The sequence below is a fragment of the Parasteatoda tepidariorum genome, chromosome 6, assembly GCF_043381705.1.
Source record: "Parasteatoda tepidariorum isolate YZ-2023 chromosome 6, CAS_Ptep_4.0, whole genome shotgun sequence".
Taxonomy (NCBI): Eukaryota; Metazoa; Arthropoda; class Arachnida; order Araneae; family Theridiidae; genus Parasteatoda; species Parasteatoda tepidariorum.
Window position 1 is genome coordinate 80,855,029 of NC_092209.1, and position 14,769 is coordinate 80,869,797.

General features: G+C 34.8%; 1 protein-coding gene and 1 long non-coding RNA gene across 2 annotated transcripts in view; both read right to left on the reverse strand.

Annotated features, from left to right (window-relative positions):
• LOC107452262 (uncharacterized) overlaps positions 1-7,101 on the reverse strand; it is a 54,391-nt gene extending 47,290 nt beyond the window's left edge. The window contains exons 1-3 of the mRNA XM_071181865.1: positions 6,832-7,101; positions 4,544-4,642; positions 1,233-1,329 (exon numbers count right to left, since the gene is read on the reverse strand). Coding sequence (XP_071037966.1) covers positions 1,233-1,329; positions 4,544-4,642; positions 6,832-7,101 — 466 coding nt within the window. The remainder of the gene's footprint in view (positions 1-1,232; positions 1,330-4,543; positions 4,643-6,831) is intronic.
• Positions 7,102-7,322: 221 nt separating this feature from the next.
• On the reverse strand, positions 7,323-11,541 carry LOC139425771 (uncharacterized). The gene is made up of 2 exons (XR_011636914.1): positions 11,405-11,541; positions 7,323-8,585 (listed from the first exon to the last, which is right to left on the reverse strand). It is a non-coding gene; the product is annotated as an uncharacterized lncRNA (long non-coding RNA).
• Between the last annotated feature and the right edge of the window lie 3,228 nt (positions 11,542-14,769).

Here is a 14,769-nt window from a genome sequence, read left to right on the forward strand (position 1 = left end):
TTAAAAAAATAAAACGTAACTTCAATAACTATATTTTGAATTCTCTTTTTCACAGTGAGAAAAATAAAACTATTACATGCAATTAATTCCACTTCAAACATATAAATACAAACACTCACCTTATAATTTTTTCAAAGAAACAAGGTGTTGCAGAGATAATAAAAAATTCAAATTTTTTTTTCAGAGAAGTCTATTTGACCAGGTAATCCAAAACATTGCTAGATGACTTCCTATTGTTTGGCAGTAAGCTATTGTTACCAATCAATCTAAAGAAAAACTTTCAAATTTTTACTTTTTATCAATGTATATGAAATGTTCCTTCTCTGGGTAGTGTTCCTTCACTGGTTGGTTTACCCTATTAAAATGGAGTCACAAGCCAAAATAGGAAATTTTGACTTTCTAAGATTGCAAATCCTTCAATGGACCTCGCTTTTCCTGAAAATTCTTTTCAGTGACTCGAAATTTATAGGCATGTGGGTTGAAATTGTCAATGAAAATGATAATTTCTTTTATGATGATTGGAAATTTTTCATTCTTTACGCAAATTTGAACTGATCCGATTTTATTACCCGTAAATATCACCCATGGGCTGAAAACTACCTGCATATATGTGCGTAGAGCGGGAATTGCGTTGACAACGCATTTGTTACAAATCTGATATAAAACTGCAAAGAGGGAATTCATTTCATTACATTTAATCCTCCTACCGTGGTGATTTAAAAACAGTAATCTGACCACAAAAAGTGGGTTATTTAACGTTTTTGGAAAACTCTGAAGAAGGTAAAAATTCTCGGGTATTTTTTCGTTGATTGTTGTAGGTTTACGTCGCACTGGGCTATTGGCGACTGTCTGGGAAACATCCCTGAGGATGATCCGAAGACAGGCCATCGCAATTTCGATCCTCCGCAGAGGGGATGGCTCCCGTGCTTTGGAAGCCCGACCGTCTGCACGCGAAATCGAGCACTTTACGGTAGAACAGTTTGATGAGGACCGATACCGTGCACTCTTTGCACGCTGATCAAAGTGGTCACCCAACAGCACACTAACCGCAGCCAGAGATGCTTGACTTCGGTGCTCTGCTGGGAACCGCGTCTTCACGATCGGATTCACTGCGGAACCTTTCGTTGATTGCAATACACATTTTAGAAAGATAAAGCTTTAGAAAGATGCTTGTACCACACTTTGACAGACACAAAGACAAGTTAATGAAAACTTAACGACGATGCTTATACTTTTGCAAATTTTTCCTTTGTGAGATATAGGGAAGTGGAAAGGAATACAAGAATTTGTCGCTATTAACTCCTCCACGAGACACTTGTACAGACAATCCTGCAACATAAAGAAAGAACATATTTATAATCATTATTTGTCTTCTAGCATTAAAATTGTTTGCATTTATCTACAATAGTTAGTTAATAGTCGGAATAATCACGATGATTATACATGCAGAATGTTTTAATTCTTGAGGTGAATTTGTAGCTTTTGTATTTTTGCCCGATTACCTCCGGGCTGTTGCCAAAATAGTAGGGGGAGGGGGGCACATGTGAACAAATTTTTTTATTTCTTCATTTTTCAAAAAATATCATCAATTTCTCACAGTGAAGAAGTCCATATGTTTAAATATTCTTTTCTTTGCCTTATGGAATTTTTTGAGATTTTTCAATAAAATATTTCTTCACTTTATGATATTTTAGAAAAATGACTTCAATTGTTCACATGTGTCCCTATTGGGGGCACATGTGAACTTGCTAAAGGGCACATATGAGCAAGATTAAAAACACAAAGCAATCATCATATTTCAAAGAAAAAAATCCTTAATATAACAGATATAGATTCGCATTATACTGAAGGGGTTGTAGCTTGCTATGTGAATTTAAATTGTACAACAGTACTGTCAATAAGAAAATTTTTTTTCAGCTGTACAATAATTTTTCCGCTGTTGGGTTTTTCGCAACTTCATGTTCATTAGGAGTTATAATAGGCCTTTTTCTTTCTTCTCTAATACTCTGTCATGATTTTTTTCCCATTTTTTCTATCCTTTCATTTGTAGCTTTAGCAATTGTATCTTTCTCAGGTGTATCAGTTAATAAGCGTGATGCGCGATCAACCATTTAATAAAATTTTTTTTTAAAGAAAAAATTAATAAATTAATTATGGAAGATTAAATAATAATAACTCTAAATGCATGCATATTTTTTAAACTTATAATATTACGAGGATAATAATCTTAATACTATGTAGGGGCACATGTGAACTGTTCACATCTGCCCCAGATGTTTTGTTCACAAGTGCCCCATCATCCTTCTTAAACCTAAGCTAAAAAATAAAGAATTTTTAATTGAGCAAAAAAAAAAAATAATAATTGTCATAAACCTACCTGAATGTTCATATAATGGTCTGCAATAGTTAATTTTAGTTTATTAGTTGATTTATACTATGCTTTCACTTGAAGAAGCGAGTGATTATAATATATTCATCACCAGCTGATACAAAGAAATTGTCAGAATAGAACAACAAAATGTCTCATTGTTCTGAAAGTTTCGCAGAGAGGTAGAACTAGTACTGCCATCAATCGAAAATTTTTCGAGATTTTTTATTTCAAATTACATTGGTAAAACATACCTTGTTCATATGTGCCCCTTGTTCACATGTGCCCCCCTCTCCCCTACTATGTTTTTTCTTGTTTTTAAATAAATGCCACGGAGGGGGCTTCGCTGGGCCTCTTGGCCGGTGCGTGTGCTAGATACTCTCTGTCCACCTCCGGCTGGGTAGGAGAGTGTCACGGTGACAAGTTAAAAATTTTTCCAGCAGACCCATATATGGGGGTGGGGGTGGGGGATCGGGGACCTAATTAACTTATCTACAACAGTTTCTTGTTATTATAAAGGATAACTAACAGTCGATATTGGTTTTAACTTAAACTTCCAAACTTCTAAGGCCTTAGTTTTCAACAATATTTATTATCTAATAATTTTGTGGTGGGAAGTGTTTCTAAACTAAACTCAGCGGCGCGACAGCCCATTGAGTGCCAAGGCCTACTGTGCCCATCTCAGTTTTCTTGATCTTTGGGCTCTGGGGTGCAGGAGCAGATGTTCCGGTTAGGTGGTCAGTCGAACGCGAAACCTCCAATGTTTAGTTCCCAAGCATGCTTGGTACTCATTTATCGAGCCACTGAAGGGATGAAAGTCTGAGTCAACCTTGCCCGGCCCGAGGATCGAACCAGGGACCTGTGGCACGACAGCGCGAAGCGCTACCGCTCAGCCACCGGGCGTCGGGGAAGAGTTTCAGCCAAAATAAAAAAAAAATGATAGTTCAATCAATAGTCTAGTTGCCGATACGTACAATTGTTGTGAAAGATTTCTGAAAGTGATAAAAATAATTAATGAAGGAAGAATTTTTCAATAATTGAGTCACTTTTTTTCACGAACAAAGCTAGTCTAAATTCTCAAATTGTTGGCGTTGTAGTAAAGAAAAACACACTATTTTTTTTGTTTCAAATTCCTTACGAAAATAGTCCCATTTTCTCAATGATGTTAATTACATTATAATTAAGATGACACAAGTATTTTAAAGGACAAAAATCCGCTTTAATCATATGATGAAAAAAAAGATCTTCGTTCAATCACTATTTCATAGCTCTTAAATCATACGTTTGCTTGGAAAGATTATAGAAAATCACAGTAAAACAATTATTGACGATGAACAATTATTGATTTGAGAAAAACAGTACAAAGTCTTCCTTTAGTTTTAAATCACACGTATAAGTATACTGACTTTAAAGTTTGGGCCTGGTTCTTTGCCTTAACCGGATAAATATTTTAAAACATTTTTTTATGACCGTTTTGGATTTTTGTTAATCAAACTAACGGGAGTAGACTCAAAATGGGAAATAAGGTTTACTTTCTTTAGTCAGGAATGGGGACAAAAGTTTGTGCAATTAAAAGAATCTTGCAACAATGCAGAAACAAAAAAAAAAAAAAAAAAAAAAAAAAAAAAAAAAANAAAAAAAAAAAAAAAAAAAAAAAAAAAAAAAAAAAAAAAAAAAAAAGAAAAGAAAAAAAGAACAGTTCTTAGAACTGTATTTACTAATGTATTCGTCAAACGGGAGTTTACGTTGGTTTGTAAATGAACAGATTAATCCTTTTGTTTTGACTGAGTTAAATATTGAATTTAAGGCTGACATAAATACGAAAAAGAAAATTTTAAAAGTTCATAATAAACTGAACTTTTGATATTTTTAAGATTTTAAAGATTTTAAAATTAAAAAAACAAATATCGCGAATAATTTTTATAGTTTGTCTAAAGTAAGAACTCCCCTAGCCATTCGTCTGGACCAATGGCGGTGACTATGGTAAAGAGGTATAACTATTTCAAGTAGGGTCATTGTTTAGGACAGGTTCGGGTCGGTGAGAAAAAGGGAACCTTTTTCATTCGTCTATTGTGTTAGCCCTAGAGTTAATAGAAGCTACCCTCCCTGAAATGCGCTATTCTNCTATAAATATATATAAAATTTGTGGTGAAAGATTAACCTATGATAATATACCTGAAAATCAGAAGGACCTGTTCCATTTTTCTGCATCCGTAAAGATTCATAGTCCGTGCAATTGGTGTCATAGGGAGAAGGTAACAGGCTAGTTTGAATCTTTGAGAAAAACAAAAAGAAAAATATATAGGTAACAGCTGAAAACAACTGGTGAAAATGAAGCACTGTTATTTATAGAAGAAAACCACGAAAACCTCTCCCGATCGGACTTACGCCAAGGGCACTCTAACTCATGATCCGTTCACCACTGATGATTTTACGTCAGCAGTGTGGTTGGTGTGAGCTGGGTGCAGAATTCAAATACCAGCAAAGACTGAGATTCGAACCAAGTCACCTCTTTGGGAGGCGAGCGTTCTAAACCCTGAGCCACCATGGCTCAGTATTTCTTGTTTAAAATATTTTGGTAATTTACACAAAAAATATGATATACTAAATGATCTAACATCCTTTGGCTGAACGGCAAACTTATAACTTATACGGTTAACTTATACGATAAACTTATACGGTTAAATATTTTATGTGAAGCGGATGAATTAGCTGGCCTGGAGTGCTATCTGCTCTAGTTCTGAATTTGTTTTTGGTGATTACATTAGCTGAAAATGAATAAAATAAGCTGAATTAGGGTTTTCGATTTCAGAAAAAAAATCTAATATATATAATTCTCTTACGTGGCTCCCAAATTTTGGCTGTATTTCTTTTCCGCAGGTGGCAACGTTTGCTTTGTTTTGTTTACGTTACTATTTCTCTTACACGCGATAAAAAAAGCCTCATTACAACTCCCCGAATGGCAACGCTAGAAAATCGACCAATGATTGCCGCTAAAAATGTCACATGCCAAATCTAGCTGAGGTGGCTCAACATATAGCGCTTTTAAAAACGGAAACTGAAATAATCAGAGAGCAAAAGCTGCGACAATCTCATACTATCGAGCTAGGCAGAAGAGAGTAGTCTTTGTCGACAGATCTCTATTTTAGTATTTTGTCAAACGTGCTTTATTTCACGAATTTATACATTACGAATTATTATCACGAATTATATCACGAATTATACTATAGAACATTTCTAATAGATTTAACGAATTACATTTCATTTATTTGAATTCGAATTTATTTTAATGACTTAGTATTTACTAAAAAGATGTAATTTTTTCTTAAAAAAAGTTTTTATATGGTTTTGAATGGTTGTTTTGAATTCTTAGAATATTGTGCATTTGCAATGTACCTAAGTTAGTAGCCAGCGAAGCAAACCATATTCCTCAAATGCTTTATTGCGAAGCATACCATATTCCTCAAATGCTTTCCTCAAAATTATCCATTCCTCAAATGCTTTTGCTTTTAACTCCGTCAAACGCCACATCATTTCAAATCATGGGCTGCAGAAACTGTCTCAATTGATGTTTGTCGTCTGAATGGTTTTCATATCCTGCCTATGTACGTGTTTCACAAAATACATTTCCTTCTTCAGCATTCAATTTATATTAATATTAAAATCACCGCCATGCCAGTAGTTATGCGTCAATAATAAAAGAATATAAAAATACTTTAAATTTTTATCATGTAAATACATTAAAAATGCCTGCTAGTGAAAATAAAAAGAAAAACAGCAGTGGTCGCCATAGCAAGGCATGCAATGACGACGCATACGCACTGTTTACTACACTGGTCGACAAAATTAAGAGATGGAAGACATTTTCCCAAATATCTCAAAAAATACTGAATATAAATAAATGAAATTTGGCTTGGATATAGCTTATTCCATGATAATAAAGTATGCAAAACAAAAATGAAAGTGCCATTCACTGGCAAGACCTATTGCCAATAAATCCAATGTAGTCTGAACTTAAGAATAAAAGATGACAGTAAAAGTGAGGCTTTTACAGTGTGTGTTGCCTCTAGTATGGTGTATGGTCACCCCTGACGGACAGACAGCATGCACAGAGAGTATGCATGCTGTTAATAAGGGAGTTAAGGAGGACTTGTGGAAGAACCTCCCATTCTTCCCCCAGAGCAATTTTTAACTCCAGAATGGTTCTGGGGAGAGGTTGGCGCATCGCAATAGCTCTCCCAAGAGCATCTCAAGCATGTTCAATAGGATTCAGGTTAGGGGATTTGACTGGCCAATCCATTCGTTAAATATCCTCGCTTTCCAGATACTCATCAACCATGAGAGCCTTATGTGGTCGCGCATTGTCGTACATAAAAATGAACTCAGGGACAACAGCGCCCCTGAAAAGACGCACTAGGACCTCCTGCCTGTAACTCTGGGCATTCACGGGACCATTGTCAAACACATGGAGCGGTGTGCAGGTATCTTGCATGATCCCTGCCCAAACCATGAGTCCTCCACCAGCATAATGGTCCCTTTCGATAATGTTGCTGGAATGGTATCGGGTTCCACGTCAATAACCGTCCAGGAATAGCGTCATAGAAGAATGTAGCGTCATAGAAGAATGTAGCGTCATATAAGAATGTAGCGTCATAGAAGAATGTAGCGTCATAGAAGAATGTAGCGTCATAGAAGAATGTAGCGTCATAGATATGTGCGAAAATGCCTTCCATCTCTAAATTTTGTCCACCAGTGTATTACTCTAGAATACAGTTGAAGACGCCATCAAACCCAAGACAAGACCCATTTTGCCAATGGGTAAAAAACTCTTTCAAATGTTGAAAACAGTTATCAAAGAAAAATAAACTCGTTGTTCTTGAATTTGGTAATTTAGTTTTGAATTGAAAAATTCATTAAGAAATATTGTTGCAATTTTTTTAAATAAATTTTTCCATTTCTTTTTTTATTGGGATTATACTTAAATAATTCCATAATTAAAAAGACTGTCAAAGAAATTGTGGTTTAACTATTTTATATAAAGAATTGTTACAAGTTTCCAAAATCCTTACTGATTTGGAAAACTTAAACTTGTGGCGTAACTACCACTACAAATATTAATTACCAAATGACTAGTATATAAGACATGTTAACTTGATTCTATCACGAGATACCTTTTGATAGATGAAAGTTGGCATCGTCTATAATTAAATCCCCTCATTGGTGACCACCGGAACGCGATAATAACTTGCCAATACGGATGGATGATCCACATTAAACAGTTGATTTGCTTAAAAAAAATATACTGCTCAAAGAAAGAAAAGAAAAAAATTCGGTGAAGTAAAAAAATTTTCCGGTCATTAAACAAAAAAATGAAGAAAAAAAATACTGAACAAAATGCTGTGAAGAAAAAAAAGCAAAAAATGAAGGAAAAAAAATAATGAGCGAAATGCTGTGAAGAAAAAACAAAAAAATGAAGGAAAAAAAATAATGAGCTAAATGCTGTGAATAAAAAACAAAAAAATAAAGGAAAAAAAATAATGAGCTAAATGCTGTGAAGAAAAAACAAAAAAATGAAGGAAAAAAAATAATGAGCTAAATGCTATGAGGAAAAAAAGTGAAGGAAAAAAATATTAATAAGGAAATGCTATGAACAAAACAATGAAGAAAAAAAATAGCGAAATGCTACAAATAAAAAAAAATGAAGAAAAAATATAAGTAGCAAAAATGATCTAAAAAAATAAACAGCATGAATTAACTAGTGGTATTAGTGGCCATTGAATTCTATCGCAGATAAAAGTCTGGAAGAGGAGTAATGTGGCGTAAATACCACTATAAATATTAATTATCAAATCACTAGTATATAAGACACGTTAACTTAAATCCATCTGGAGTTACCTTTTGATAGATAAAGGTTGGCATCGTCGATAATTAAATCCCTTCAAACTCTCGGAATCCCAGGGTTACCCTGAACATGATTTGGGAACCACTGATTTATGCAGTACTCAATCATACTAAACTTATCATCTAGAAGTAAAATACTGTACTCTACTTACCTCTTTCTTTATATTATATTCATACGTATTCCCACCATACACAATATCTCCTGAACTGATTGGATTTACTATCGTCTTGCGATCATGAACTGCTATAAAAAATCCTGGCTTCAAAAGCGTATTTTTATAGTTTGCAGCTTCTGTTAAAAGGACCATTTCTATCTCTAAATAAAGAATAAATGATAGCATAGACATTATCCAGAAATAACAGTTTTTCTTCAGCAAGTTTCAAAATAAGTTGCAAGGTTGGTCAAAAGATGGCTCTGCTTAGTGGGGAAAATTATTAGAGTATGTTAAAAAGAATAATCCCAAGAAACTAAAGCTGGGAGATATTACTTGACTAAAAATTTTCTTCGGCTTCAAAAATATTCGGAGGAAAACAAAAGTCGGCACGTTTCAAGTGTTCAAAAATAGGCGCCCAAACTCAAGACTTGCCAGATGTGAATGAGAAGAAGCAAAAGTGATTTGAAGTATAAAAAGTTAAGTTTTGAAAGAAAAAGGGAAAATAAAGAAGAGTAAAGAAATTGGGAAAACCGTAGTAATTGAGGGTGAAGCAAAAATAAAGATTAAAAAAAAAACAGAACAAGACAAACCACTGTTGCCGATAGGCACGAATCGAGGTGGAGAAGAGGTGGTGATGAACTGATGCCGTTAACGAGGGAATAAACATTACCAAGAATGAAGCAAGATTCCAAGGCATCAAGATGAGCTGATGTGACTCGGGTGGAAATAGTTTTGGCACTGTCAAAATTGAATTTATGCCCAAGATTTAAACTATACACAGCAATTGATGATTAATCCTCTTCTTGATAAAGAACACCACTATCCTGTTCCTAATGTTTAAATTTTGAAGTGCGTCTGGTTTGTCCGTGGCAACCAAGGCAGCACTGGCAAGGCAAGTACTAAATGCCCCAGCCATTTTGAATACTGAAAAGATATTTATGAAACTGACATTTAATTTCTTTTAACAGGCTTAAAAATGACTCTGAAACTAAAACGGGAGAGTATATTAGCTATTTTGTAACAAATAGGATCATTCCTGACTTAGAGACTACCGAGTATGGTTGTTTTAAGACCGGTCTAGGAACTACGACGATGAGGCGATTTGGACGCTGGGGTTAACGCATGTCTACCCCGATGATGAGAGACGACTTCGGGGAAGGTCTGGTTCCTGCACCCAGCAAAGATAGATGACGTAAAGACTACTGTGTACTAGGAACTTCATATCTTCGTGCTTGATGAGATCTAATCAGATGCTCTTGGAAGTATCGAACGTTTGGAAGAACAACTTAAAGTTTCTCGTGACAGCCTATGACTGAAGAAACTTTTTGAGATCCAATCTGTATCGGATGTTACTTTTGTCCGAAAGCGGGCTACCAGCGGTTCAAAGCCTCAACGCTACCAAGTTGAACATTAGTTGTCGTAAACCTAAAAATTGCTGTGCAACGATGGTTATGAAATAAAATAAAACTTAAAGGATTAGATGAAGGGTGTTTGGGCTATAGAAGGATTAAATAAACTGTTATTAGCAAACGAGCCGAGGAAGTTAAGTTCGTAGTTTTAAGAACAAAAGTTAGGGCAAAGGTAAAGTGCGAGGAAGGCGAAAGTATAAAATGTAGAAGATTTCTTCTCATTCTGGAAGAGAAAGACTTGATAATTGATACCTATTCTTGGGAGCTTGAAACATATCAACTTTTAATATCCATCTGCTTATTTTTGTAACCAATGAAGTTTTTTCAATCAAGTAATGTTTTTGAAACAATCAGCATTTCTAACAACATAAACTGAGACAAATCTAACAAACAATCATACAAGCACTTCAGTTGGAATAATCTGACATGAGCTTTATTTTATATTTTTTTCCTCCAGCAGTGCCATCTGTTGATCAACTTTGATATAAATTCCTGTGTTTTCTAAGCAAGAACGCTGCAGCAATCGATCACTTAGATTTAAGACATTTACAATACGATTAATCCTATTCGAAGAATCGATAATTGGCCCTTCGCACCAACATATCAAGATAATCGTTATTTTTCAACGATCGAACAAGAATATAAGAAACCGCATGATTTTCGCTTTCTGTTTTTCTTTTCCTGACTTTGACCATCGATGCTTGAAGATAAATATGTTTATTTTCAATCCAGCTACAGATTCTCCCGTTGACGTCAACTGGTGTCAAATATCCCATAAGGGACTTTTAGCTTTGACCACTTGTTTTTCAGTTTTTTTTTACTGTTGTAACAACTAAATGAATACAAAAGTATAGTTTTTTTTTGTTTTGTCTTTTGCAAAAAAATATTTTTAAAATTGTTTGTGATGTTACAGAATTTAGCATACGTATGAAATGACTAAATTAGATGTGTCAGTTTTGAAGAGCAATCCCTTCAGTGCGGAGTATTTTTTTAAAAATAAATTTATAATTGTCGTGGAACAGCCGACCCAATTGTTTTGGGTTTACGACTACTAATGTTCAACTTCGTTGCCTTGTAATCATGAACCCAATCCAGAAGACAAGGAAACTCATGAATCAAGTTTTGTGAGCAATTTCGCTTTCATGGAGGACTTTTTAGAAGGAACTAACCCACATTTGCGTTACATGGAGAGGAAAACCATGAAGACCAACCATGACTAGCCTGACGGCAAGGGGACTCTAACCCTTGATCCATCCAACACTGTGGTCGGTGCAAGCTGGATGCGGAATTCGAACCCGGTTCACCTCAATGGAAGGTGAATGCTCTATTCCCTCTCCCACAGGGTATTGGAATATCTGCTACTGAACACTAGAGCCCAAGGTCAAGAAAACTTTGCTCTCTATGGGTTGCTTTGCTCTCTATGGGTTGCTTTGCTCTCTATGGGTTGCATTGTTCTCTATGGGTCGCTACGTAACCCAGTTTAGTTTAGGTAACAACTATCACAAATCTAATAAAAAATTTTTTTTAAATGTTTTAACACTTGATTTTAGATTTCTGAAATTTATACTTACTGGATGATTTAAGTAAATATTTTCCTGGAGCATTTGGATTTCTAACAGCAGAATTAAAAGTGTAGCAGCTAGTTGGACTCCTATCAGTTATTCCATGAGTAAATGTTCCAAATGGTCTTTTTTCCGGTTTAAAGAAGCTAAGTGGAAACAAATAAATCTGTTACCAACCAGAAGCCGATTCAAAAAGCCAAAACCGTGCAATTTTTTCACAACGTGATGAGACATGATCTATGGAATATAAGTCTAATTTTAAAATTAATGACGGTTGTCATAAAATCCACATCTAAGGGTCGAAAGGGTTATCTCCCGGTTTCAAAAAGCTAAATAAAAACAAGTAGATCTGCTACCAACTAATAGTTAACCAATAAGATATTCAATTTAGCAAACCATTTGCAATTTTACAAACGTGATTTTTAAAATCTTTTTAAAATGAAAGAGCTTGAAAAATTACACTGGAAAATGTCAATTAAATTGCATTCAAACAAGTTCATTATTTTTAAAACGCCTTTTAAATTGGTCGCTGACGCATATTACTTGTGACGTTACTGTACATAAAACATTTTAGCAATCGCTTATTATAGTCGGTCTATGGAAGGAATTCCCCTCACCATTCGTATGAAACTGTGACGGTTACTATGGGTACGAGGTACAACTATTCTAAGCTGGGGTGTTGGGTCAATATTTATTAGGTTTTGGTTTGGGTCGCCGAGAGAAAGAGAATAGGGAGAGAGAAAGGAGCTCCTCTCTTTAAAATGAGCTGCGTCTTGTTTCCATAGCCGCAGACATCATTAGACTTTGTGTCAAGGGTAGTTCTTTCCATCGACAAATTATATAAGTGTTATTTACACCTACCTTGATTGTTGTCGATACATAATTAATTGTAAATTTAGCGAAGGAAGAACCTCAAAAACCTTCAGCATCGTAGTTATAAATATTGCACAGTGCCCTATTGTTCCACGATCAAAACTCATGAGAAAATATTTTTTGCTGTGTATTGTGTTTAAAAAATACGGTGTACAGCAATGGAAAGAGAAAGTGGTATTTAGCTAGGCAAAAACTTTTTATTTTATTAGTTGTTCTTTGTTACTTTGTTAGAACGTAATCTCTAGACCATTTAATACAAGCATACGATTGACTGAATAGAAGATTTTAGTTCTGGAAAGTAATTCTAATATAATCAGTTTCAGTTTAATGCTGGCCAGATGGTGCCTGGCTGCGGGTTCGAATACCGCTCAAGGCATGGATGTTTCTCTCTGTTTGTTGTTCCCCATTGCTTGACGTGTGAATGTGGCCCACCCTATAAACGGGTATCTGTGACAGTGCGGAGTGGGTAAAGTTGCTCGCCTCCGTGACTTAGGTTCACAGGTGCCCACTGGGTAGCGTTAAATGAATACTCACGGCATCTTCCCAGGCAAAGAACGTAAAAGTTCAGTGCCTGTCATTAGAAAAGAAAAGTTTCAGTTTAATGTTACAGGCAGCAAAATTTTCAATTTCTTCTCCACTCTAGCCTCTTTATAATTAGTAAAATTAGTTAATTTTCGTCTGTTTCTCAACAGTTAATGATAACGGCAACTTCCGTTCGATTGTCAATAAATTAGAATCTGGCATTTGCAGGCATTCTATAGAATGCCTAGGCGTTGTATATAATGCCAGAAGTTTTTTGGGCAAGGTATGAAATATGAGAAGTATTACATACTTTCCCTATGCATTGCATACAACACTAGGCAACCACAGTGAAGAGGTTATGTATATGGAACACAGTATATGTTACTTACTCGCATATCTTTCTTTCGTTTCCAATGATTTCGAAGCACGAATAAAACATACTTTCAGTGTGAGCGAAAGTTTCAGCTGCTTTCCAGATCTCTTCAGTTTCCAGCATTTTTTCGAATTCAGGAGAAAGACATGACTATTAGGAAATAAAAGTTAAAATGCATTATATTCGAAATTTCATCATTATTCAGTTACAATAAAGTAATGAATTATTTCCGAGTTTTTATCTCCTAAACGTATTATACAGTAAAAATTTCAGAATAATTAAAGGTATACCTAAATGTGAAGTTTTCGAGAGAAAAAAAAGTATTCTTTTTTTTCCCTCGTGATTTCATGAATATTTTTCTTGAAGTAAACGCCAGAAGTCTGCTTAGAAGACATTAGTGTCCGCTAACAGACCTTTCACAATTCTTTTTATCTAAAAACTGGATGGGTTAGCATTCATTTAATTTTGAACCGGGATATTAATATAATGTTTTTCTCTGAAAAATGGAGACTTTGACTTCGATAATTAACGCTGTCAAGTAAAAATACCACAGTGACATCAATTCTATGTTACTATTTTGCATCAAACTGAATTATATGATTAATTATATCACTTATCTACAAAAGCTATTTCGAAAAATGGAGTCGTTGACGTCCATAATTGGCACTGTCAAATAAAAACATCACAGTGACATTAAATCTAAGTAACTATTTAATGTCAAATTGAATTATGTGATCAATGATATCTCTAGGAAGCAAAGCCTTTCTGAGAAAGGGAGCCGTTCACGTCCATAATTTTTGCTACCAAATAAAAACCTCACAGTGACATAAATTCTAATTTCCTATTTAACGTGAAATTGAATTATATGATCAATGATATCACTAAGAAGCAAAAGCCTTTTTGAAAAATGAAACCGTTCACGTCCATAATTTTCGCTGCCAAATAAAAACATCGCAGTGACATTTCTAAGTTACTATTTAACGTCAAATTGAATTATATGATCAATGATATCAGTAAGAAGCAAAAGCCTTTTTGAAAAATGAAACCGTTCACGTCCACAATTTTCGCTGAAAACATCGCAGTGACATTTCTAAGTTACTATTTAACGTCAAATTGAATTATATGACCAATGATATCACTAAGAAGCAAAAGCCTTTTTGAAAAATGAAACCGTTCACGTCCATAATTTTCGCTGCCAAATAAAAACATCGCAGTGACATTTCTAAGTTACTATTTAACGTCAAATTGAATTATATGATCAATGATATCCCTAAGAAGCAAAAGCCTTTTCTTAAAGTCTTCGTGATGCATAATTAAGGAAACTTACCACTTTATATTTCTTAAAAGATTCCTCACATAGTTTGGGATATTCTTTACATCCAACGTTTGCTTCCTTAACGTAGCCAGAGGAGCTGTCATTCAACTTGCATACTTCACTGTTCCGATGCCTTTAAAACATAGAAATAGTAAAATAAAGCTCCTCAAGTCAAAGTTCTTGATGGTACCATCAATATATTTTGATGGTTTGTGTTGTTTTCAGTGTGATTCGTGATGGTCCAACATCATTTGATGGTCACCATCATCCAACATTTTTCATTATGCGTTC